At 53.7% G+C, this 25,095-nt stretch overlaps 8 protein-coding genes across 8 annotated transcripts; 6 read left to right on the forward strand and 2 right to left on the reverse strand.

Annotated features, from left to right (window-relative positions):
• Positions 1-305: 305 nt before the first annotated feature.
• Positions 306-3,286, forward strand: CONPUDRAFT_85797 (PSS-domain-containing protein). The gene is made up of 12 exons (XM_007777062.1): positions 306-835; positions 921-928; positions 1,008-1,072; positions 1,135-1,245; positions 1,297-1,642; positions 1,722-1,787; positions 1,935-1,949; positions 2,041-2,086; positions 2,281-2,312; positions 2,474-2,778; positions 2,841-3,012; positions 3,073-3,286. The coding sequence occupies exons 1-12, from the start codon at positions 700-702 to the stop codon at positions 3,139-3,141; spliced, it is 1,371 nt and encodes a 456-aa protein (XP_007775252.1). The 5' UTR covers positions 306-699; the 3' UTR covers positions 3,142-3,286.
• Positions 3,287-4,980: 1,694 nt separating this feature from the next.
• On the forward strand, positions 4,981-8,208 carry CONPUDRAFT_170010 (uncharacterized protein; the record flags this gene model as incomplete). Its single annotated transcript, XM_007777063.1, has 9 exons — positions 4,981-5,148; positions 5,203-5,331; positions 5,386-5,829; positions 5,886-5,958; positions 6,008-6,132; positions 6,189-6,474; positions 7,162-7,221; positions 7,281-7,408; positions 7,465-8,208. 9 exons carry the CDS (start codon positions 4,981-4,983, stop codon positions 8,206-8,208), a joined length of 2,157 nt encoding a protein of 718 aa, XP_007775253.1.
• A 968-nt stretch (positions 8,209-9,176) lies between these two features.
• CONPUDRAFT_159948 (uncharacterized protein) lies at positions 9,177-9,953 on the forward strand (the record flags this gene model as incomplete). The annotated part of the gene is made up of 4 exons (XM_007777064.1): positions 9,177-9,230; positions 9,301-9,699; positions 9,772-9,883; positions 9,937-9,953. The coding sequence occupies 4 exons, from the start codon at positions 9,177-9,179 to the stop codon at positions 9,951-9,953; spliced, it is 582 nt and encodes a 193-aa protein (XP_007775254.1).
• Positions 9,954-10,281: 328 nt separating this feature from the next.
• CONPUDRAFT_93826 (acid protease) lies at positions 10,282-12,192 on the reverse strand (the record flags this gene model as incomplete). Its single annotated transcript, XM_007777065.1, has 6 exons — positions 10,282-10,799; positions 10,855-10,927; positions 10,983-11,193; positions 11,254-11,758; positions 11,824-11,912; positions 11,969-12,192. 6 exons carry the CDS (start codon positions 12,190-12,192, stop codon positions 10,282-10,284), a joined length of 1,620 nt encoding a protein of 539 aa, XP_007775255.1.
• Positions 12,193-13,074: 882 nt separating this feature from the next.
• On the forward strand, positions 13,075-14,825 carry CONPUDRAFT_132900 (zf-DHHC-domain-containing protein). The gene is made up of 7 exons (XM_007777066.1): positions 13,075-13,309; positions 13,390-13,773; positions 13,848-13,882; positions 13,941-14,060; positions 14,114-14,214; positions 14,278-14,529; positions 14,601-14,825. The coding sequence occupies exons 1-7, from the start codon at positions 13,192-13,194 to the stop codon at positions 14,695-14,697; spliced, it is 1,107 nt and encodes a 368-aa protein (XP_007775256.1). The 5' UTR covers positions 13,075-13,191; the 3' UTR covers positions 14,698-14,825.
• Positions 14,826-15,107: 282 nt separating this feature from the next.
• On the forward strand, positions 15,108-21,170 carry CONPUDRAFT_85801 (DUF323 domain-containing protein). Its single transcript, XM_007777067.1, has 14 exons — positions 15,108-15,776; positions 15,841-16,586; positions 16,781-17,487; positions 17,581-17,696; positions 17,756-18,130; positions 18,188-18,241; positions 18,295-18,483; positions 18,538-19,127; positions 19,184-19,340; positions 19,404-20,056; positions 20,131-20,586; positions 20,657-20,774; positions 20,834-21,001; positions 21,065-21,170. Exons 2-10 carry the CDS (start codon positions 16,240-16,242, stop codon positions 19,518-19,520), a joined length of 2,652 nt encoding a protein of 883 aa, XP_007775257.1. The 5' UTR covers positions 15,108-15,776; positions 15,841-16,239; the 3' UTR covers positions 19,521-20,056; positions 20,131-20,586; positions 20,657-20,774; positions 20,834-21,001; positions 21,065-21,170.
• A 536-nt stretch (positions 21,171-21,706) lies between these two features.
• On the forward strand, positions 21,707-22,303 carry CONPUDRAFT_159953 (uncharacterized protein; the record flags this gene model as incomplete). Its single annotated transcript, XM_007777068.1, has 1 exon — positions 21,707-22,303. The coding sequence occupies one exon, from the start codon at positions 21,707-21,709 to the stop codon at positions 22,301-22,303; it is 597 nt and encodes a 198-aa protein (XP_007775258.1).
• A 102-nt stretch (positions 22,304-22,405) lies between these two features.
• Positions 22,406-24,908, reverse strand: CONPUDRAFT_147661 (WD40 repeat-like protein). The gene is made up of 14 exons (XM_007777069.1): positions 24,729-24,908; positions 24,596-24,678; positions 24,463-24,536; positions 24,361-24,410; positions 24,203-24,308; positions 24,091-24,149; positions 23,812-24,034; positions 23,673-23,751; positions 23,583-23,608; positions 23,404-23,532; positions 23,183-23,351; positions 23,058-23,129; positions 22,718-23,000; positions 22,406-22,661 (listed from the first exon to the last, which is right to left on the reverse strand). The coding sequence occupies exons 1-14, from the start codon at positions 24,830-24,832 to the stop codon at positions 22,487-22,489; spliced, it is 1,632 nt and encodes a 543-aa protein (XP_007775259.1). The 5' UTR covers positions 24,833-24,908; the 3' UTR covers positions 22,406-22,486.
• Between the last annotated feature and the right edge of the window lie 187 nt (positions 24,909-25,095).

Here is a 25,095-nt window from a genome sequence, read left to right on the forward strand (position 1 = left end):
GCACACGACCGGAAGGTATATGCGTTAGGAACGTGCGCGACGCTGACTGGTGAGTTCGCTGCGAGTACTGGGAAATTTGTCCGGTTGACGCGGTCTTATAAGAGAACATACAGGATGACATGTGCGTTGAAAACATAAGGAGAGTGCGAGGATCGAGTGAACGTGGGTTGCGCCGCGACGTGGTGAGGTCATAAGAGCGATGTCGAACGGCCGGAGCCTCCATCTTCCGGCGTCGTGGAGCCATGTCCGTCCTCCACGCACACAACACTCTCTGCTCTTACCTCCATCTCCACCACCCACCTCTACGACCAACGCCCCTTAGTCAAGCTCAAGTTTCTTGTCGTAAGCTAAAGACTGCGGCAACCAAGCCTACACCCGGGACAACTCCGCGACACGTCCTCGAGCCCGACGTGCGCGTGTTCTCCAGACTCCCAAAGTCCACATTAGGTGCATACATCCACCCAACTCTGCTCATTCCGCACTGCACCCATCCGTCGTCGATCGTCCATACGTCGCAGTGCCAAAGCTGCAACACGCAAGATCTCAAAGCCTAAACGTGTAAACCCCTAGCACGCTATATTTGACACCACGACCTATCTATCGCCTGCCCGCCCGCCCGTCTGTTCTCCGCACTAGCCTCTCTTTCTCGATAGCCTTTAGGTACTGCCAGCCAAAGTCAACATTAAGCGTTAAGCAGCAATGCAGTCTGACCCGGATGATCGATCGCCCACGTCCCCCGTCGACGAGTCCTCCGACGCCGCGCTCTCCCCGCTGGGTGGCGAACCCGACCCCGAACCCGAGCCGCGGCCGGGGCTGAACGGGGCGCCAGTTCGCTGTGAGTACCTCGCACCTTGGTGGCTGCTTGTGTTTTGGTGTTCCAATCGTTGGGTGTCGTTGCTAATGTGTTGTTACTGCCATAGGGTACGATGTACGTGTCACGTTCGCGATTTATGCATACATGCTGTTTGAACTTCGAGGTGTGCTAACGGAGATGTGTGGTTATGCAGGCAGACCGCACGGAATCGTATACAAAGACGACACCGTTTCAGGAGAAGCACGATACGTCCGTCGAGTGCGTATTTATCCCTACCCCATTCCTCTACCCTACCAACTGACCATGGCGTGTCGATACAGGTTCTTCTACAAGCCCATCACGCTTACCGCGCTCTCCCTCTCGCTTTGCGCGCTCGCGTATGTCGCCACCACCCAAGACATTCTCGAAGAGGGGCAGGACAAGCGGCGCATGTACGTCTCCCATCCCCGATATCTGCACCGTCCGTTCTAACACACCCTCAGCGGCGCATATGCCATGATCGCCGCCTTCCTCACCTTCTCCATGCTTCAGTTCCGCGACGGTCCCTTCCTGCGGCCGCACCCCGCGTTCTGGCGCATCGTGCTCGGCGTGAACCTTTTGTACGAGCTCGCGCTCGTGTTCCTACTCTTCCAGGATCTGGGCTCCGCGCGGCGCATGATGACGCTGCTCGACCCGGCGCTGAACAGGCCGCTGCCGGAGAAGAGCTACGCGGAGCACTGCGAGCTGACACCGGCGAACGTGTGGGACGCGATTGATGTGTTTTGCGTTGCGCATGCGCTGGGGTGGTTTGGGAAGGCGATGATTCTGAGGGATTATTGGTTCTGCTGGGTACGTTGTATTCTTGCGTCCTCCGTGACTTCGCTTTACGACGGAGTTTTTGCGCATGTGTTGATTCAGATGTGGTTAGATTCTGAGCATCGCGTTTGAGCTGGCGGAGTATAGTTTGCAGCATCAGCTGGCTAATTTTGCTGAGGTGTGTATCATGTTCGTTCGCCTCTCTTCCCTGCTCTTCCTCCAATTTGGATTACTTCTCCATTTTGCATCTCTCTTTGTCTCGCCTCGCTCACCTGTTAATTCCACTCACTGGCCCTTGATGCTAACTAATTGAAATTATTTGCAGTGTTGGTGGGACCACGTAAGTCCTTGCGCACCCCTCGTTCGATCAGACCCCAGCAGAGATTAACCACTGACGTTGGCGCTGATGTCCCTGCCTTTTCTCCAAACAGTGGATAATGGACGTTTTAGTATGCAACTGGATCGGAACATATCTCGGTAAGCTCTCCGTCATATGCATTGCGTGCGCGCATCAGCCCTGAGGAGGGCGAAGTATGAGTGTCGCCCACATGGGGATGCCCGTTCCGCTCTCCCGAGTTCGCTGCGTCGTTTATGACGCTTTCACTTTTGGTCCTATGTTTTGGAAATTGGGAGCGTCCACTGACACGCAGAAAATGTTTGCTTCTTGACAGGTCTGAAGACATGCCAATATCTCGAAGCCAAGGTACGGGGATGGTTTTTGCTTCCGCTATTTTTCGTCCATTTCTCTTTTGGACCAGCTGGCTGACTGATTGTTCGCCGGTATCACTGATCATGACGCACCCCCTGCACTTGTGCTGATCCTCCCGAAATAACCGGAACGAAAATGAAAACGCAATCCACCAGCCATACGAATGGCGCGGGCTCCGGCAGACGCGCGGGCTGCGGTCCAAGGCGCGGCGCGTGCTGAGCCAGTTCTCGCCGCACGACTGGACCGCGTTCCAGTGGGAGGGCACGGCGTCGTTTGTGCACTACGCGACGGTCGTCGTGCTCCTCGCGCTGTTCCTCGCGGCGGAGCTGAACCCGTTCTACCTCAAGTTTCTGCTGTGGATGGAGCCGGACCATCCGATCGTGATTATGCGGCTCACGGGCGTGTTTCTGTGTGGGCTGCCGGCTGTGAGGGAGTTGTATCAGTATATTAATAATCCGCAGTGAGTCGTCTCTGTCATGGGGCGCCCCCGTTGCTGTGAGATGACTGGCTGACGCTGTACAGGCGGGCGAAGCGCATGGGCCAGCACTGTTGGTTGCTGCTTGCGACGATTTTGACCGAGCTGCTGGTCATTCTCAAGTGGAGCAAGGGCCAGTTTGATGAACCGCTGCCAACGTACGTCAAGTGGGCGTGGGGCGTTGGAGGGGCGCTGCTCGTGCTGTATCCGGCTGTGAGGGTGCGTCATGCGTGATATGTTGTCGTGAAACGTCATAGAAGGCTGACAACCATTTTACAGTTTGGTGTCCCTGCAGTGAGGCGATATCTTCGCAAGCAGAAGAAGCAGGGGAGAATTAAGATGCAGTGATCGAGAATCGAGATGTGCTGTCAACTTGCTGTTGGGCCGCTTCCGATTTTGTTACGTATTCGTCGAACTTGTATACTTTTACCAATACGCTAATATTGTTATGTGACATGAACTACCTATAAAGCGACCTTCGAGTAATTATATCTCTTCTCAAACATTGTGATGCTGCGAGGGTGGAAGCTTTGACAAAGGAGGTTATTGACGTGGTACAGTAACGTCATAATAACCCCTAACCTTAAGGGCTATTGTGCGAAGAACGTCATAACCTTGGCTGCATCGTAACTCCTTGACATAACCGCCAACCACTAGTTGTTACAGTAGGTCAACCCCTATCAATTCGGTGCACTTTTGGTGAAGAAAATTCTGGGTTTGGCCTATGGCGGCATTGTCCAGGCTGACTCCAGCTGACACAAAGCCAGGGACATGGACACTGCAAAGGCGACCCAGCATCATGATTTTCCTTTTCTCCTCAGACCACCGCCATTTCACCCACGATTCGCCTTCCGGCGTGTCTGCATCGTCTCCAGAGAGCAATGGGCGGCAGTAACAACAGGCAGCAGCGAGAGCTCAGGTGGCTCCCTTCCGAACGGTGACGGGCATCGCTCTGGGCAAGGGCTATAACTCAGCACGGCCCTTCATAATATGTTCAGGAATATCAACTACGTCTGTACTGACCATCCAACCATTCTGGGCCACCTGTACAAGATGCAAGTTGGAGCAAGTCAGGGAGAGCCGCCGAGGGGGCATCACTCGACCACTGATAACGTCGATTCCATGCTCTGAACTCATCCTGAAAGAGCCAACGATGATCTATCAGGCGTCTCTCGCAAAATACTACAATAACCGATCTCATCGTCTTACATCTTCCGACGCCATCAGTGTAAGCCTTTGCAGCTTTGGCAGGAGAATACGCCGTGGCATCCATTGGGTGGTTTGACGCCACAGAGAAATCTTGATGGCTCCGGGGAGCGACATGTTCAATGGCTCATCCAACGGCGACGTTATGAAGTCATGGCACCCTCTGGCACCGTTAATGCGACTGCAAAAGCTCAATATGTTGGTATCTATGAACGGCGGGGTCAGGACTGGCAAAGTGGCACCTGTGTCTTCAAGCCCCCGCGGTGGCGAACATGACAACCCCATCTGGAGCTCATCTAGAAAAAGAGCGCGAATTTATCCTCATGTGGGTCTCAGGCTGTTTCCGCCGCCACTTGCTGGTCCAGAGAGCAGGTTATCGGCGTCTGCGTCGCATGAGAGCGGCTATCTCGCCACCCACTTCAAGACGGCTCTGGCGGCGTCCCCATTCTGTCACGTATGCTGTAGCCTCGGTTATGTTCTCGGTCACGGTCGATCTCAAAGCCTGACTGAAACTGAAGACTGGGTGCGCATTTGGCCGTAAGTCTGCTAGTTTTATGGCTTGTATGACACGTTCACTCTACCGTGGAAGTTGACGTATATGGCTGATTTGCATCTCGTCGTCGGTGTTGCTTATTCGCGTTGAGTGGCGTCTTATAACCTCTTCGAGCAAATTTGTCACGGCTTTAGTGTATCAAGTATCGCACAGGACCGGCCGACAAGCGACTTGGACGAGTTATTGTAGGATGTGGCGAATGAGAACGACTGGCATACTCCCCTTGTGCGACTTCGCACTGGACAAACCAGCCACCTGCCTGGCGTCCTTCCTGCTATACACTTTGCTATTCCACGCCAGTCCATCGTCAGCGTCCTACAGTATAAAAGTTGGTCAAGGGAAAATGCTTTTCATACTCAAGCTAGTCCTCTCAGATCCGTCTTTCTCATCTCTGCATCGTCATTTCACCACAAGTTAATCAGTTCACAATGTCGTACCCTTACCCGCATGGACAGTATAACACTCCGATGACACCAACGCCTGCCCCTCGGAATAGCAACAGCCGCCCTCTGAGATCTCTGGTCCCGGACACTCCAAGTCCTCAGGTACCAGCGCACTCACATGGACCGCATAATCACCCAACGACGCCTACGCCTGTTGGTCGGGGCGAAAGCCATCATCCCCCGAGATCTCACGCAACGAGCACTCAGAATCCTCACATGACGCACCCATATGGGCAGCAACATCATTCGGTGACGCCCGCACCCGCGCCCCGGGGCGGCAACCACCACCAGAGGTCTCTAGTCGTGAACACTCAGAGTCCTCAGGTAGATCCTCAGGTAATGTGATTACGACGTCCTCCGAACCAACTCATGTTCTTACCATTGCTATAGGGTTTGAGTCGTACGATGTCCGTGATGCCTCAAACACCTTTACAGCAACTTGCAAGTCGTCGCCTGGAATTTCTCCCGGACAGTCCTGAGGGTACTACCAATGACAATATTCTGCCATCACCTGGCAGCACAGGTTTAATTTTCGACGATGATAACCTCGCATCGCCCATTTTGGCCGTCATTAATTTCAATGGGGTCATTCTTTACCACACAGTTTCAGAGACCTCAGACCTTGCACAAAGCCCAGAGGTTCAGGCGATTCAGGACCGTCTGACACCTGCTAAGAAAAGGTCCCGTAATGTATGGAAAGGTGCCAAACAGAAAGTTTTGCAAGAGGACGTGGTTCGCAGAGGCAGATGCCTTATCACATTGGAAGCGCCTTTCAAATCAGGTGTAGACCTTTGCCACCTCATGCCAAATCACATGTGGTCAAATACTCGAGTCGTGAGTCATGAACACGGCTTTATTCAAACGATGGACGATGACATGCCATAAATCAGCTTGCTCAGATGAAACTTGCATGGGGCTATAGGAAAGGTGTCAACTTGGACACTCGCTACAACTTGATTTTCCGTACGTTTCACTGTCTTTTAATCGTCCTCATTGACTAATGCGTATATAGTGCGCAAAGACATCCATTGGCAGTTCGACCATAGCTCCTGGATGCTCGTTCCCGTACCTGAGGATATTCACGAGCTTTTAATCTGGGCACATACGCGTAAAGAGGATAAAACTAACCATCAGGAGGTAAATATTCATAAATGCTTCTTTTGTTTTGCCAGCTACTAAGTTGGACAATACAGACGTACAAACAACGAAGAAATTTCCGGTATATCTTCGTGGCAATTGACTTTGAAAATCCCATTGGCCGACTTGGAGGAGATAACATTATCATGACGCACCCTCCTCCTTACTACGGGCTCGGTATTCACACCAGCCACGCACATCCGAACTATGTGCTCTACGACGCATGTAACAAATATCAACTACTTGAACCTCGTCGACAGCAAACCGTGCAGAAGAACTTGCAGGAGGTCCTCAGCCGCTACCGCCAGGAGCTGCGTATCGATGCTAATGCTCTGGTCGATGGTCAGGGGCGTACACTGGCTTATCATTGCTTCGAGATGATGGTTACCATACTTAAAAAATGGTGGAATATCCCAGCCATCACCACTGAACCTTGACCATCTGAACCTGCTAGCTAGCGAGTTTTCGTAGGTTTAGTATCTTGTGCTATATTTAGGATTGTATCATGAATTTTTGAATAACTGCTGCCTCGTTTGATAGTCGTTGAGATATATGGTGCGTATGTTTGAAGATGATACCACGTGTATTTTGACAGCGGCGTTCACACGATAAAAAATGCAGTTAGCTTGCGCGTCTAGATCTAAGTAACTCACCACCACCTCAACTACCACCACGGTTTATTTGCGCCTTGATTTGCGCTTCCTAGTCATCCTCTTAACCCTATCATACACGGAGATGAGCTCTCACAGCTTTGACTCTGCGACATCTGGGGATGAACTCGACAGTGATGTCGTTAAACTTCTGTCACCCTCTTATGTGCCATCCAGACCCCTCATATCCATCAAACACAGTGGCAACTGGCCACTTTCTTTCCGTCGAAAACATCGTTGCCCTGTCACAGAAGAACATTTAAATGTAGAACTATGTCATTTGGTTCCTTTGAGCACCGACGATTCAACAGTGCGTTGCTTCTTGAATTCTCTGTATGTGTCCTTGTAATGAAATCATAATAGCTCACAAAATTGGAAGATGCGTGGGGAATGGGTTGGCGCCGGTTAAACATTGGGAGCCCCCTGAATGCCCTCTTCTGTAAGCAAATACAGTACATCACACTGTAATCCTGCATCTGACACAACCCTGATTGACAGTGAACTCGACTATAGTCCATCTATTCAACGATGGAGAGTGGCTCATTATCCCAGAGCTAAGCATCATCGAGAAATTGTACGACGAAGCCATGAAAACCTATGTGAGCGATCCCATCAAACTCAACAAGGTGAGGCTTTGAAAGAATTCCTTCTATGTTGAGCTAGGTTAACTTTCATGCTGCAGTACTTTCGTCACCATTGTTCAGGACCATATCTTTATTATCTTATTCCACGCAGAAGCATGCGTGACGAAGTGATCACTGAGACACCTTCTCATAGACGTCCTCGCACCGTCCACACATATCCGTTTGCCACGCTTGGGCCATTTCGGAGCCATATTCGACCTCATTACGTCGCTTGGAACTTGGGAGAAAAGTTGGATGAGGTTTACGATAGCCGGGAATACGAGGAGATGCATGGCTCGGTCCGCGAAATACTCGCATTACATGCGCCCCATTTGACCGCTATCGACACAAGAAAACACCTAGATATGGTGAGCGTAGCGACTTTCCGGTGGAAGCAAGAACGTCACGCTTCACTCTGGAGACCTGTGCAACGTATTAGGACAACAAAGCGACACAGACCTGAGGGCGAGCTCTATGCTCCCGAGGAGAGAACAAGACCTGAAGAAGAGAAGGAAGATTCAGAACCTGGGCAGAGGTACGTCCGGTGTGTTTCGGGGTGGGCTCTGGATGTAGCAGAGAGCGTTATGGATGCTTCCGTGCTCAACGACGACCAAGTTGCTGAGTATCGCTCAGAATTGGAGGTTCCATCTCCACCTCCTACTAGGGAGGCTTGGTGCGAATGGCGGCGTGCGTGGCGGAGATGCAGGGATACTGCGCAAGATACGTCGCGCTTCTCGAGCAATGACTGGGCCGTGGTGGACTTCCATGTTTATCTTCCTACCGGCGACCTCGTCAACACCTAGTCATGTACCATCGCACGAACTTGTACCCGCTTTCGATGTACGTGTTCATATCCACAGCTATAGATACCTATATGCTCCAATGAACCATATGTATGCAATGAATTATTCGAGAAAGATGAGCAGGCGACTTGGAGGAGCGCTTTAGGGAGAAAATAGAGTAATAGGGGCTCAACGGAAAGCGGAGTCGCGTATCGCGTGGTCTTCTCCGATTCCGCGACGCCAACCCGTCTTGTCACTACTTCACCACAACCACTGCGATGATGATGCATGAATGCATGGGCAATGTTTATTGGAAACGAGTGGCTCGCCTGAAGAGCCTTCTTCTTCTTTGACTGGCAGCTTTCAGCCCGGGATGACATGTAAGCCACAATGACTCTTCACTGGCACTTGGACACGAGGGCTAATTACCGCTCGCCAATCGCATTTATATCGCTTCCCAGCTTGCGGACCACACATTTAGCCGCCAACACGGTTAACCAAACTCGACCTGATCCTATTTCTCGTCTATTCGTAACAGATTTCTCCCTAGAACCAGGTTCTCATCCTTCCAATGATGACCCGGATCCTCCCCTTCTGATACATCAACGTTTTTCGCGGGCTGTGGACCAGGACAATCCATTCACTCACCTCAAACACTGCCGTTGATTTTCCTTCGCAGCATCAGTGGTCCGCAGGGAGCGCTGCGCTCAATGGTGACATCATACGGTCAAGTTTTACCGTGATCACTACACGTTGCACGTTGCACACCAAAATATCGTGGTCCAAACTCACATTCCACGCGTACCACCCAGGCGCAGCTTCAGGGCTCCGGATCATGTAACGATCAAGCGCACGCACAGGTATGTGAATACCTTCCTCAGGCCCGCGCTCCGCAGTCCCGACCCGTCTATAAGCGTGGCCTCCCGAGTCGCCAGCGCCCCCCTCGCGTTCGCGCTCAGCTCAACTTGTTCACGTTCACGACCACCACCATGTCCGCGCCGCTCGAAGTCACCACTAAGAACCTCGCTGGCGTATTCCTGCACGTACGTCCTCTCTACCCTCCCAGTACCACCCGCTCCGAGTCTCACCTCCGCACGCTCACCCCACGCGCAGAACAAGTCGCTGAGCGGCGCCACCGACGAGATCCTCAAGCTGCAGGGCGTCTCGTGGATCAAGCGCAAAGCCATCGCCACGTTCAACCTCACGCTCTACATCACGCACACGCCGCCCGCCGCGGCGGACGACGGCGTCGAGCGCATCCACGTCGACCAGAAGCTCTCGGGCGGCATTCCCGGCACGGCGGAGCACCACGTGCTCGACTGGGAAGAGCGGCGCGAGACGGACGATATATTTGGTGTCACCGTGGGCAAGGCGCGGCGCGTCAAGTTGGATGAGGTCGAGGACGAGTTTCTCAGGAGTGGGTGGACGCAGGATACGGTGGAGGATGGGGTCATTGAGGTGGTTGCGTGGAGCGATACGGCTGTGACAGGGAAGGAATGGAGGGCTGAGCAGGTAAGCTGCTTGCTTGGGGTTGACGTGTTTCTATGGGGTGGAATCTTGGACTCACGTTTGCAACATTAATAGATCTCGGGGTTCGAACAGAAGAACGGTGCTCGGCGGTATTGCACACGCATCAAGTTTACCTCTTCGGAGCGGAGTAAAGGTCCAATTTTGGTACACATGTACTATGATTATCGTGAGTCATAATCACCTTCTAGAAATACTTTGGGTTGACGGCGGGGATCGCAGAGGGCCCAAATAAGTAGAAATCTTGCAGCGGGACTGGCAAGGGCATTTGGGCGCAACTCCGAGCATCTGACCATTGACTGAGTCTCTCAAATAGCACGTCTGCTATTGGGAGTCTTCAACGTGTGATGATCGCATGAAGGAACGTAATAATACAGGATGATAGTAGTAGATCAGAGCGAATGTTCCTCGACTAAACAGAGGTATAATGCAGCGTGAGGTAAATGTAACAATGACTAAGATATAATCAACGCAGAACCCGAGCAGGCCCCAAATCGCCGCTCGACAAAAACAGTGTCCATTAGCTAGTGAATCACCAAGTTGTGCGTGATTCGACGCTGAACTTTTTTAGTGGTGATGGTCCCAAGCAGTACTGTACTGCTGCTGCGACCCAGGCTGCGCCGCCGAATGAATGCGCATGTCGTCCGCCCCAGCAGGAGTCGCCTCGTTGAGCCCGCGGTACGAGTTCCCGTATCCCGGCATCCACTGTGCGTACGACGCACCCGCCGCGGCGGAGGAAGACGCGCTCTTGCTGCCGCGCCGCCTGCGCATGCAGCAGAAGATCAGGCCGCCGACGAGCGCGAGCGCGACGGCCGCGACGCCGGCGATGATGCCGCCAACGGCGGCGGTGGAGAGGCTGCCCGTGTGGCCGGTGACCTTGTTCCAGAGATCGGTGACCTCGTTCTTGGCCTTGTCGGTGGGCGAGCTGTCGTCCTCGTTCTGCTGCTGGCGCTCCTTTTTGAAGTCGGCGGAGGCCTCGGTGGTGTTGGTCGTCAGCGGGAGGAGCTGGATGTACGCGGCGCCGTCTTTGGGCGTGTCGACATCGATGTAGTCGCCAAAGTTGATGAGCATGTATGCGTTGCGCACTGTGTCGAAGATGGTAAGGTGCCTTGTATCAAGCGGATAATGGGGCAGACATACGGAACGCCATGCCAAGGATCATGTCATAAGGGACGACGCCTGCTTCCTCTTGATCGAAGCTAAATGGCTGGAACTGGTGTGAATATTGTTAGTCAAAGTCGTCCACCGTATATTATGCGCATACTTACAGCTCCGACGCAGTACTCAGTATCATTCTCGGATTGCGTTCCCAAGCTGTCAAAGTTCAGGTCCAGAGGGTGGATTGGGAACTCAACGCCGGCGAAGAAGAAAGAGACGGAGAGCTCGACATCGCAGGGTAGCACCCATACATTGCCAAGGCCGGAAATGTTCTGCATCGAGGCGCCGGAGACATTGCCGTAGAAGGCCTCCGCGACGTAGCTGAAGACAATCACGCGTGATCAGAAGCTAAAAAGCAACATGAATAGAGTCAAGACGTACCCAGGGACCTGCGGCAGCGAGAATCCAGTATCGAATACAACCGACGCGTTCTTCGGGTACTTCGAGTCCGTCACGTTCGACTTGATCGAGATCCGCTGTCCATCGGGGCCCTTGATGCCGTCCTCGTCGAGGTACACCTGCCAGTGCTGCAGGTCCAGCGCCACCTGCGCGATCTCGAGCTTCGTCTGGTTGAGGATTGCCGCGTGGTCCGGGATCGCCTCGCTGACGGTCAGTTCGCCTGGGTACGGTTCGTCGGGGTCGTCCGAGCGGCTCAGCAGGATCGTGATGTAGTTGTCCGTAGAGTTGTCCATCAGGAAGATGCGGTCGACGGGCGGGTCTGCCTTGGAGTTGTTGGGGCCCCCGGTGCGCACGGCCGAGCCAGCGGAGGGACCGAGACCAACGAGGCCATCGAGACTGCCGAAGGCGTCTGAGCTGCTGTCGTAAATGTAGAACTGGTCGGGGATAACGTAGTCTGCGAAGTGGAGTGTGGCGGAGTAGACTTCGCCTAGACGAGGGGTGGAGTGTGAGTCGTGTCTGCGGGGGGATATCAGAAAAGAAGTAGAGACGTACCGAGGGCGCTGCCACCCGCGTAGCTGACCGACTCGTTGTACTTTTGATCGGTCGCGTTGTTGATTTTCTTCGAACACACGAAGTCCGAGCTGCAGTAAAAGTCAGTATCCTGCTGCTCTGGACCCCACGATCGATATCAGCTTGCCTCCCAGTATCGATCATGATCGAGATCGCCTCGCCCCCGAGCGTTGAGTTGATAACATATTGTAGGTTACTGGCCGACGTAACGTTCATGTTCCCGCCGATAGACGTCCGACGTTGAAGGTTGTAGGGATCAACGTCTGACCGGCGGCCAGACATGGAAAGACGTGTAGCGCCAACGGCGTTGGCAAGCCCGAGGCCAAACGGAAGGAAACTAGAAGGCTTCATGACGGAACGTGAAGCTGGGAAGAGAAGACAAAGAGAAGGAGCCTCAAGAACGACCTTCGACCGTTCACCGTGTTCTTAAAGAAGAGCGCCATAGGCAGGCTGGAGCTCCGTCAGGTCGCGATCAGCGCCTATCAGCGCTCGACGTCCTTGAACCAGTGCCACCTGTCTGTCAAGTTGTCAACCACAGGTCGGCTGTTGTGAACGAGACTCGAAAAAGGGAATTTCGTTGATTCTCTGACTCCATTTTGCAGCAAGTGTTGGGGCCTCGAGGGCGGTGCTGGCTGGGTGCCGTGAGGTTTATGAGACCTTGTGAGACGGAAGTACTTCCGGAGATATGGTTCTTTCAATTGACTTGCAACGCGACGAAGGGCAGGGAGGTGCAGTGCAGCATACGCATGCTGTGCCTCGAGTGCAGTGCAGCTAAAGACAAAAGGGCGAGTTCATGATCCTTCATACCTCGATTGACAGACATTAGCAGTGTGTTTGGTGATATCCATCGATTAGCCTCGAAGTATGTCGTCAAGTGACCAGCAACGACGAAAGACAAATATCCATGAACACCGTCATCGTCGATGGAAAAAGAGGCTTTGGAGGTGTGGGAATATATGACAAAGAGCTGCTTTGGTGCCTGATTTGGCTTACCAAAGAGAGGATGACAAGCGGGCCGGACGCCCGTTATGAGGGAATAAGCGCCGGTCTGCAGGCGCGTCGCGGCATCGTCGAGTCGTGCCTCTGATACCCTCACATACGCTTGTTCCTCTTCCTTTTCATTGTGGGCTCTATACCTAAGCCAGCCTTATCTTATAGTCCTTTTCTTGATTCTTGAACATACGACCTCCTCCGTAGACGGCAGGGGGGCCGAACAAGACAAACCTAGTAACACCTGGCTATCCTGTCCCTCTAAGCTCCGCAGCCCCGGGCGGTCCATTGTCATCTCAAGCTCAAGCGCATTCAGCAGCAACTCTCTTATTTTCGCTTTGGAAGCTCCTTTCGGAGAACATGCCTCCTTCTAGACCTCTCCTCTCTTTTAATTCTCCACCTCACAACGATGCCGACAGCTTTGAAGCAGAGCCCACCACTCCCACAAAAACATGGATTCACTACCTTCCACTCATTCGTGCGCACCTCTACCTCCTCTGCTCAAACCCATCCGCTGATATCATGTTCTCTTCGCGCATATATGCACGCCTCAAACAGTTCTCATAATCTTTATGCTAGCACCACACCCCTCCCTACTAATCATCCTCGTTAATCACTACCTCCGCTACCTCGAGGCCCCTATCACATTCACAATCCACCTTGTCCTGCTCTACACCCTCGCCGGCCTCTCCTTCACCTCCCTCATCGTCTGCGTCGTCCGTGACCCCGGCCCCGTCGTCTCCCCCAAGTACTCCGCCGCCGCACAGGACGAAAGCGGTGTTAGCGGAGGCGACGAGCTCGGACTGACCGAGGCGCTGATGGGCATGGGTATGGGCGAGGACGACGAGATTGTGCCGGGGAAGTGGTGTCGGAAGTGTTGGGCGCCGAAGCCGGACCGGGCGCATCACTGCAGTATATGTGATCGGTGCGTGCTCAAGATGGGTGAGTGTGGGTGCTCGTTTGGTCGCCGGGCGTTCTGGTCGTTCTAACGTGTTGCTAACGCGTCGTCTTGCCAGACCATCATTGCCCTTGGTTAGGGTCGAAATGTGTCGTGAGTGCTCTCTTTGGTTTGCGGGTTGTTCTGGACTTGAATCAACGCGTATTTCCAGGGCCACCGAATATACCCAGCCTTTGTGCACTTTCTTGCTTGTATAACTCTTTTTGCAGGGTACGTAACTGTCGTATGCTGCAAAGCATTGTATTTCGCATTCTACAGCCCAATGCTCGTCGTAAGTAGCGTACACTTTCTGCGAGGCTTTGTCATGCTAATCTTGTTTCAAAGAACGACGCTGTAGCTGTACACGAGCTCTTCCTCGGGTTCGCCGGCATAGTCGTCACGATCGTCGTGGGCTCCTTCCTCGTCTATCACATGTACCTCATAACGTACGCTTTCTATCCCATCCAGTCCCCTGGGTCTCGCAGCTCACACCACTCCTGTTACATCAGAACAAACCAGACTACCCTTGAAAACCTCGCACCCTACGTCCTCCTGCGCCATCTCCCCCCTCTCCCGGCATCGTTGCGGCTCTCCGACCCACCACAAGAGCACGAACTATCCTATAACCAGCGACGCGCGGTGCAAAACGCGTACAAGTCCGTCAAGATGTACGACGTCGGATGGAAACAGAACTGGGCGCAGGTGTTCGGGTGGAGCGACGCGCGGGGATGCGTCATGCGCATATGCTGCGGGGGTGCTTCGTGCGTGTTCCTTTGTTGCTCTCGTCGTTTCTATCATGTGAAGCTAAGGTTCTGGCCTTTTCATTTGGCAGGAAGGGAGATGGTCGGACGTTCATGCGCAATCCGGGGGCTGTCGGGATGCTTTCGCAGCTTGCGTCGGATCTTGCGACTGTGGATAAGACAGCTTGATGTACGCCTTTGTCGAGACTATTGCCTTGTATCTCGACTATTGAGTATCATATACGGAATGCATGTTACCCTTAAGCCTGAGTGTGTGAGGGGAAGTAGTGCGACGGTACTGCAAGCGCTGGATCAAGAATGGCCTTTCCCATATTCATGACTGAGTATAAGTATGCATGACGCAAAGTGCGATGCGCATTGCAGCTTCAAAGCGACGATGGCGAGCGCAGACCGATGAGCTCGACGATACACGGCATTGTGCAAATTCTGGCGTGCTGATGACGCCTCAATCGCGCAATAGCAGGATACGTGCGTATAAATAGGAAGGAGCCATCGCGGGCGACGCGTTACGTATTTCCTCTCCATGCAAATACAAAATCCACGGTGTCGCGTCTCCCCCCTCCAGCACCGTTTCTTTTCTCGCTTTGACTGCACGGCTCATGACCAGTCAGACGACCCAGCTTCACACCAGCGGAGAAGTTCACGGTTTTTGTGGAGGGAAGCATTACCAAGTCGCCGTCGTTTCTGGTTCATAGCGCATGCCCCGCGGAGACACCATGCGCACTTTTCTCACCAGAACGACCCCAGATTCTCAAACGTTGGTCCGACAGGCTGGTCGTGGACGTGTGATGCCCTTTCGAGCTTCACAGATTCGCTAACCCGCGAAAGGTGCGCGCCTAGCGCTTACAAAGGCCGCCCGGCCATCGGCCGCGCTGATGCAGCCCGACCAACGTGCCCAAATGCTCACCAACGGTTTAGTCACTGGCACCCTCTATTCGTCGCCCTCTCCGTCATCTTACGTTGTCGAAACGTCATCGTGATGCCGCCTGTTGTGCCTAGCGCCTTCGCCTGAGAGCTCTGGCGCGCGTCTAGACTAAATTTGGACCCCAGAGCCCGGAGGCAACAAGGTGGTTGTGGAGGGGGTGAACTGATCCCCACGAAGTTGTGGACCTCTTTAGGTATTCCGGTTTTTCAAACAGGCCGTCGCTGGTATGGCGGCGCGCGACGAGATCGAGGCGCTGAGAGCGGTCTCTGGAGATGTATTGGAGCGCAGCAGGTCATCTGCGTTGCGATTGCATTTCACTATGGTAAGAATTTGCTTTTTATATGCGTATAGATCCGTTGTCTCATTCTGTGGGGTACCTTATGCAGAGGAGAGTTCGAACGTTCAACGCTTTGTATCGTTAGGAGAGCATACTGCGTTGCGCCTCCCGAACAGTCATCGGTCAAGATCCGTTTCTTCGCTCGGATGCCCCTTTGAACCCTCGTTCGTGAATATGAGTCAACTGGTCCCTATATTCGCGCTACCAGTGCCTGGACCTTTGCAATGGAGCTGAATGCCGACCGCTCCTCTGTCATGCTGCGTTGACATGTCCGCCTCTTTTGGAAGGGTTATGTCATCCTCCGCGTCCGCATCGCTCTGAGGTCACACATTGCGATGCTGACTGTCACTATAAAGACGGAGGGCCGAAGGTTGTGTCCTCCACCTCTTGTCTTGAACGGTCTTTGTATCTTTCACCTCTTTTCTTCCGTATCCTGGTGTCCTGCGGCATGGCAGTTTCACCTTCTATCATCGACGTTCGTCCAAAGGCAATTGCCGTCGGCAATGCCGGCCCGGCTGCGGAGGCCTCTCACACAGGCTCCGACGGCGAGCTCGGCCAGCAGATCGTAGAGGGGCTCTCAGCTCCAGCAGGCCAGAAGACAATGCCGACGATGTTGCTCTATGACGAGCGCGGTCTGCAATTGTACGATGCCATCACGACGGAAGCGCCTGAGTACTACCTCTTCGCGGCGGAAGAGGACATTCTGCAGCGCCACTCCAAGGACATTGCACAAGCCATGCATGTCCGTTCGGACAGCGTCGTTCCCGGCGAGACAATTTTGGAGCTTGGAGCCGGGTAAGTGACTTCTACCGCTTGTTCAAGTGCATCATTGTGCATGTCCGTTTGTGGCGCGCCTTCGCATCGTTCGTGACGTCGTCGACCGGCCTTTCGGATCTTGGCGCATGACGTTTTACAAATTACTCCTTTCTGTTGACGTGGGATGATGCCGCCGTGTTACTGACCCCGCACAATGTTCCAATGTTATCTAGTGCCTTGCGTAAAACGTCTCATATCCTTGGAGCGCTTTCCACACTTGTGTCCTCCTCTTCTTCAACCCCACCCATCACCTACTACGCTCTCGACCTCGAGAAGCGAGAGCTCGAACGAACGCTCAACGAACTATCCAACTCTGAAGTCGGCAAACGCGTCTCCGGCAAGATACAGCTCAAAGGCATGCACGGCACATACGACAGCGGCCTCAAGTTCGTCGAGGAGGGCGGCCTCCACACGACCAACCTGTTCAGCGAGGGTCTCGACCTCGAGCGCTTCCGCGTCAGAGATGGGGACGCTTTCAACGACCGCGACCTCTCCCCCGGCGACTACTCTTCGGGCTCGTCCTCCTCGCGGAGCCACAGCCCCTCGCGAGGAACGGACGCGACGGCGCTCACGCCCGACGTCTACCAGGCACCCCTGCATATGATGTTCCTGGGCTCCTCTTTGGGCAACTTCAAGCGCGGCGAGGACGCTGCGTTCCTGCGCTCGCTCCCTCTGAGGCCAGGCTCTGGCGATACGCTGCTCATTGGGCTGGACCACAACAGCGATAAGGCGGACATTGAGCTGGCGTACAATGATCCGCAGGGGCACACGCGCGAGTTTATTCTGAACGGGCTCAAGGCGGCTGGGAGCGTTCTGGGCGACGAGACGCTCTTCGATAGGGAGAACTGGGAGTATGTGAATCAATACAACGAAGCGGAACGTGAGTGTGCTGTGTTACGAAACCCTCGCCCCCTTTTCCCTATCTTTCTGCTCCTTTTTGGGGTACGATACTAAAGGAAACTTTGCGCCACAGATCGTCACGAGGCGTATTACAAGTGCAAGCGTGACCATTCGATCAAGCTCGTGGCGGACAAGCCTGCCCAGTCGTTCCTCAAGGGTGAAACTGTTCGCATCGAGGTTTCGCAGAAGGTAGTGACATCACTTTACTCTTCTTCAGGTGACCGATAGCTGACGATCATTCCGTGCAGTTCTCCGAAGAAGACACCGTGAAACTGTTCACTGATGCACAGTTGCGCCCGATCCAGCGCTGGACCGACAGCTCGGCGCGGTACTCGCTCTGGCTGCTCGAGCGCCCGCCGTTCATGTTCCCCATCCAGCCAACGCCCTCCGCCGTTGTGGGCACGGAGACGCGCTTCGGCGTGCCGTCTGTGCAGGATTGGCAGGACATGTGGGCTGCGTGGGACTTCATCACGCTGCGCATGATTCCGCCTTCGATGCTGTTCCAGAAGCCTATTGATCTGAGGCATATCTGTCTTTTCTACCTCGGCCATATTCCGACGTTCTTGGATATCCATTTGTCGAGGCTTTTGGGAGAGCCTCACACGAAGCCTGTGCACTTCAAGGTCAGAAATTTACCGTTTGTAGTGAACGTGGCAAGCTAACGTGAAGTTATCTTACAGGAGATCTTTGAGCGCGGCATCGATCCTAACGTAGACGACCCGACACAATGCCACGTAAGGATTTATCCCATCTTAAAAGCTTGATTATAGCTGACGCTCAAACTTAGTCCCACTCTGAAGTCCCGCAGTGCGATGAAGAGTGGCCGACGCTCAGCACCATTATCGCGTTCCGTAACGCGGTACGGGACCGCTTGCTGGGGGTGTACGATGATATCGAGTCGGGCAAGTTGACCTTGACGCGGAAGATCGCTAGAGTTCTCCATATGACTCTCGAGCACGAGGGCTTGCATGCTGAGGTACGTTCACTCGCGATATGCCCTCCTGACCTTCCTAACTGACGCCACGCTCAGACGCTCCTGTACATGCTCATCCAGCGAGCCGGCTCCGGCACGATTCCTCCTCCGGACTTCACACCCCCGCCCTGGGCGTCGCTCGCGCAGACCTGGAATGCGATGCCGAAGCCGTCGAGCCCCACCGTCACGATGGGTCCCGCTACCGTGACTCTCGGCCACGACGATATCGAATCCGAGGACAAGCACCCCGAGAAGGCGACGGACGTCAAAGGTCACGAGTTCGGCTGGGACAATGAAAGCCCACAGCGATCGGAGGAAGTGAAAGAGTTCCGCATCTCGTGGAGGCCGGTAACGAACGGGGAGTTCTACGCGTTCTACACGAGTGACGGCAAGAGCGACGTGACGCTGCCTGCTAGCTGGGTGGAGATCGACGGCGAAATCCAGGTCCGCACGCTCTACGGTCCAGTGCCGATAAAGGTTGCTCTGGACTGGCCCCTCCTCACCTGCTACGACAACCTCTCCAAGTACGCGACCGTCAAAGGTGGTCGCCTGCCCACCGAGGCTGAGCTGCGTCTTTTCTACGACAAGTTCGAGTGTGGCTATGAAGGCGGTGCCAACACTGGGTTTAGAAACTGGCACCCCGTCCCGTAAGCCCCTTTCGCTTCCACCCCGACCAAGTTCCGTATTCTGACGTGTTGCTCAGGGCGACGACGGGTGCGGGAAGGGGAGGCGGGAAGGGGCACAACGGAGGCGTGTGGGAGTGGACGTCGACCTTGTTTGACAAGTATGATGGCTTCGAGCCATCTGCTTTATACCCTGGCTATTCAGCCGACTTCTTTGATGGGCACCATCAGGTCGTGGTAAGCCGTGATCAGTCTTACGAGTCTACAAATCTACATCGCTAAATCCAATTTGTTCTTCAGATCGGTGGATCGTACGCGACCATCCCTCGCATCGCCGATAGGCGCAGTGTCAGGAACTGGTACCAGCGCAACTACGCATTCCCGTGGGTCGGCGGTCGTGTCGCCTACGATATCTAAGTACAGCACCTCAAAGGAGCAGGAATGGACTTGTAAAATTACATGAGCATCTTACATTGAGTTAAATCATCCTTTGTACTACTCCACCGGGTTTGCATTGTACACATTGAATGTCACTGTACAATATGATCACTCCAAGCATTGATTGAACGACTCCGGTTCCTTGTCCTCGTTCACCTTGATGAGCGGGGTTTCTACCTTGACGTTCGTGCCCCCTTCTTGAGACTTCCTGTGGTATAAGAACTGCTGGGCGTAATGCAGGCCCAAACGGCGGTCCTCGGCGCTCGACTCCGAGCCCAGCCAGACGTAGACGGCGGGATGGTGGAACTGTCCGCTATTATCCAAGAGGTAGATTCCGTCGGACAACAACGACGAGCGCAATGTGTCGAGCTTGTCGTATGTTGCGGAGCCTCCTTCCTTCACGAGCCTGTAGAGAGTGGTCGGGTGGGCTATCTCCTCCGCACGCGTTTCCTTCTCCACTTCCGCTTCGGCCAGCTCGTCCGTGAAGAACATGCCTGCGCCTGATTCGCCCTCGTCTAAAGTAACCAGAATAGCATATCGCTCGATGTTAGAGATATGCATCGAGTAAGATAAAGCGACCTGGACTGACCGTACACCTTGACCTCGCACCGCCCATCCCTCGCGTCAGCCAAGCTACGCACGAACTCGGCTGCCTTGAACTTGCCCTGCCCAAGCGAGCCTTTCGAATTGAACTGCGTCACTTTGTCGCCCTTGTCCAGGACATAGACGGAGCCCTGCGAGAGCGTCAAATCCGCGCCTCTACTTGCACCACCGCTGCCCTCGCCCTCGCCCTCTTCGCCGTCAGCTCCCTTGGGCCGTGGTGGGGGGAGGCGAATCTGCCGGATAGCAACATGCGACTTCGTCCCGGATTTCGTTGTTGTGATCGCGTACAGCCGAGGTTCCGTTAGCTCGGGGACCGAGGAGACGTGGTGGAAGCCGGTGGAGACACCGCCGTGCAGGACGGTGATATGCGGGAAGTATGAGAGGAAGCGTGCGGATTCGTGGCTCTGCACCTCGCGGTATTGTGTCGGTGCGCCTCCCAGATCTGTCGTACGGGCGGCCCGTACGAGTCATTAAAGACATGGAATGACGAGATATGAGTGATGCCAACGTACGGTCGTCAAGTTCCACGGTCTTGTAGGCAGCAGTTCCTGCCTCGTCCTGGCTGGTTTCTTCGCCCAGCCAGAAGTGGACATCGTACGCCATGGGTGCATTCTCGCCCGCTTTGTATGTCTGAAGATCGCACCATCTCAGCCTAATTGATATGCGATGATACGGAAAAAAGGGTTTACGTGCAGCACGATGTAGGAGTCCCCGCTGTAGAACGTCCCATACTTCTCCTTCGGCCAGTCATGCAGCTCGAACTTCTCCACCCTCCAGATCTCGAGTCCTGCCTGTTGGACCGCTGCCTCCCATGCTGCTTCCTTGTCGCCTGCGTGCTCTCTGACACGTTTCTCGATCTGCAGGCAGCTATATCAGATCTCGAAGCGTCGTCAGAACGAGTGTGTCGGACAGCGACTGACGTCCGATCCAAACAAGGCGATGTTTGAGTCCTGGATGTTGTAGGTATCTGGTCTTGTGAGCATGGCCATGGTTGGTATAGTCGTTGGGTATCCACGCAGACTCGAGTACCGGAGGAGAGATGAATCAATGACGACCGCCAGTCAGCCGCCAGTGCGGGGCACTACGCGCTCGTGGCTGTGTAAGCCTTCATACGGCATCACCCCTATGCCTGTCCAGACCTTGGCCCATCGTAACTAGTGTTCCTTTACAATAAACGTTTGCATCCAATGTACACTACAGAAAGAGAGTTCACATTCCATCTATAGGGACACACATTTTAAAAAAATTGCAACAGTTAACAGCGAGGGGCTTGTCTGATGAATACATGCAGCCAATGATGCAGCTGAGTAACGGGCGTCTATCCGTACGAGTCGGACTTGCTGCGCGGACGGAACAATCCGTGCACTCACTGGGTGTGCTGTACATGAGCTTGTTGAAGGTCTGAGCTATCTTGCTGCTTCTCCCCCTTCATGGAACAGAATTTCAAAGGTACTTTCTCCGATCTGTATGTTATGGGTCCCACTGAACGTCCTTGTTGGTTTAGCTACGCAGTCAGCATCCCCGCCGAGCGACCGCGACATCTGGCAGAGGCTCGCACAGACATGCGCTCAGGGCGCTATCTACGACTCATACGAACGCGAGCCGCACTCTATTTTCCTCCCGGGAACAGACTCACCCTTCTTCGAACCCTGAAGGATCTGGTCGCGGACGATAGACGCAAGATCATCTGGATCTCTAGCGAGTCGGGGTCAGGAAAGTCGACTGTGGCACATGCACTCGCAGATGAGCTTCGCGGAGAGGGAAGGCTCGCAGGCACGTTCTTTTTTTCGAGAAAATACATCAAGCGTAGCACCTTCGATCACGTCCTCCACACTCTTGCCTACCAGTTGGGGCTGCATCACCCCCGCGCCAAAGAGATCATTATCAAAGCCATTTCCGACGACCCCGCTCTTCTCTCTTCCGAGAAATCGCGCAATGATTTGATAGAGAAGCTCATCATTGAACCCTTGAGGCAACTTGCAGTGATTTGGAAAGGCGAGGTCGGTATGTCCATCATCTTGGACGCGCTTGATGAAGGGACTAGCAGTGGCCTACATTACATCGACCCCTTCGTTTCTCTGCTCGCCCACCTCATCAGGGATGCCTCCCTTCCCATTTATAACCTCATCATTTCTAGCCGACTGAGAGATCGTCCTTGATTCCTCCGGGAACTTTGTCTTGATGACGAGGTCGTACTAGCATGCAAAAATTCAAACATGGCTGTGGTAGCTTGTGGAGATGACACAAAGGCCTTGGTCGCGGTAAAGCGGCACAATGAAGCACCGCTAGCCTGCGCAGAGAAGATAGTAGATATTCAGCACTCTGACATACATACATTGCGTTCAGCTCCCAGCATCAAGCATCTCTTCGTCATCATCAACTGAATCTGATTGAGCCTCTGCGTTTAATTGAGCCTCTGCGTCTGATTCGGACTCGGAGGACTCCGACGGAGACTCCGATGAGCCGCCCCATCTTCGGATAGTAAATACGTCAGCTTCTCCTTCCTGCCTAAGGATACTGCACGGGATACTCTCAGCCATATAGCATTCAAAAATGGTACCGAGAAGACGCACTGATCAAAAAGACTTATCGACGACAGCTCCTCGTCATCGTCCGAGTTATCATCTGAGTCACGTAGCGTAGGATGGTTCCCGAGCAGGGCCCGCATGTACCTCCTCGTGTCCCTGAGGTTCGCCTCTGGAAGAGGCCTGACGGTCGGAGCGGTCCGAGGTAGATCTTGCACGCACGGAGACGAGGATGTGGCACTGTGCAAGAGGACATGTCGTTCGACGCCTGATGTCATAATGTGCATGAAGGATGGGTGAATGGCTACCGAGTTGACGATTGATCGATGGCCTGCACGTATCAGGGAGTGAGTGGAGATGTTTAGAAAGTAAGACGCTCGAGAGGTACCGTTGAGGCGACAGAGGGGCGTCGATAGTTCGACAGGAACGTAGCGAGGCTTGTCTCTACCCTCGCAGAATGCTATTCGAGATCATAGTAAGTATACGGGGTAACAAGGCATCAAATATTCGAACCTGTCACCCCATCGCACTCCTTCGAGTACCAGTCCTCCGCACTGATCTCTTGTCTTTCCTCCTTTAACTTGGCTAGCTCGGGTATCCGCCACACGTAAGCCCTGAAGTCATCTGAGCCTGCCGCGTATAGTTCGTCGCTTGGAAGACCTGGACCACCGAATGTCCCTGACTATCCGAATACGTCAGGGATAGAGAATCCACGATGCCGATGAAATGCTCACTTTCATGGTACACGAGTTCGAGTATGTACGCTGGCCGGCTGGTATTGGCTGTCCATCGGGACCGTTTGCTCCGCTGCACACGGCCAAAGGGTGTGGATCCGACAATGCATAGATGGTTGGCAGATAGTGCTAAGTACATGAATTGAGTCTAAGCAATGGGCGACGATGAAACAACATACGAGCATCGTGACGCAGAGTTTATCCCCTGCAGATCACGATTATGTGAGTACCCAGGACGAGGTGTGAGTTGTAAAAGACGCTAGGCTTACCAGTTCGATCGAAGCACACACTGCTCGACTCTGGATCACTGAGATGAGTGTAGCTCCTCCGAGCTAGCTTGGTATTGTACTGCCAGCATAATCTCTGTCAGCCAATCGTAGTCCATAGGAAGTCGTACAGTTGTCTTACCCTTTGGACAATCCCATTATTAGTACGCGACCTCAGTGGTCCGAATGCCATGCGGGTATCTCGGAGACAAACGTTGCCTCGGATGTCTGACGTGACGAAGAGGCTATCCGTCGTAGGATGAAACTGTACGCCAGTGAACTCGGACGCATTTTGGAGGACACCTTGGGCGCCGCTGATTCTAGGGTCGGCACGGTCATCGTGCAAGACTATTTTCCCGTCTTCACTATCAAGCTGGAGTCAGCTGCACGGCATCCTATGGTAGGTCGGTACAAGGGGTACCTCGCGCTGAGTAGCAGTTCATCTTGTGTTCCGTGGAAGCTCAGACCACGGATGTTGTCCTATCAGATCAAAGGTTGAGTGTATGCGCTGGATACTGAAGAAAACGCCCGACATCGTGTTGATGATAAGACTGAATCACTGAAGTTTGTACACCCGGGCCAACGACGGCCCGGTCTCGAGTGACGTCAAACTTCTGGATAGTTTGATCCACACCTCCACTACAACCATCAGGGCGGGGACAACCAATAATGAAGTATTAGATGCACATACCTGACCAAATATCGGCCAGAAGGAGAGAAATCCATGGTCAACACATTCCCCTTCATGAGCCAATCTAAGCACTAAACCTTAGCATGAGCCGCAGACACTTACGCTGGGCCCTCTGTATGTGTAAGAGGGCTGAGTCACATCCTCTTGATTGAAGTCCCAGAGTTGGATGCAAAGATCTACACTCGTTATTCAGCAAGGGCGGAATCTCCGTCAGCGAGCTCAGAATCAGACGAACCGTCGCCTGCGCTTGCTAGCCAACGTCCTTCACCTCGGGAGAAGCAAAGGTAGTTGACACATGACTTATGAACAGATAACTTCCTACAAGCGATGAGTCAAAAGGTTTTGATGAACGTGTATAGATGGATGACCTCGAAAAGGGGAAGCCGCCTTGTAGCGTCGTGCGGATGAAGTCAACTCGTGCCCTGCTTGACGCGGCAGGATCTGGTCTGCGACTGGAGAACGCGGAACGCATGGTCGTTCCGGAGCTAAGGTCTGCTAAGGTGTCAAGATTGGGAGTTTCGTTACACGTGAAGCCTTGTCGCAATTGGACGCAGTTGAGGGGATGTCGATGAAGGCGCCATGCTCAAGCCGTCATGCATTCATGCCCGTGAAGGTTCGTGACCTTTCGTGACACGCGTTATTGCGTTTTCCGGAGGAACAGAAGCACCCGTGGGAAACTTCATTGTTGACTTGATTTCAACAAACCACGCGTTTCTTCCCAACATCTTGTTGGGC

Source organism: Coniophora puteana (genome assembly GCF_000271625.1).
Source record: "Coniophora puteana RWD-64-598 SS2 unplaced genomic scaffold CONPUscaffold_19, whole genome shotgun sequence".
Lineage (NCBI taxonomy): Eukaryota > Fungi > Basidiomycota > Agaricomycetes > Boletales > Coniophoraceae > Coniophora > Coniophora puteana.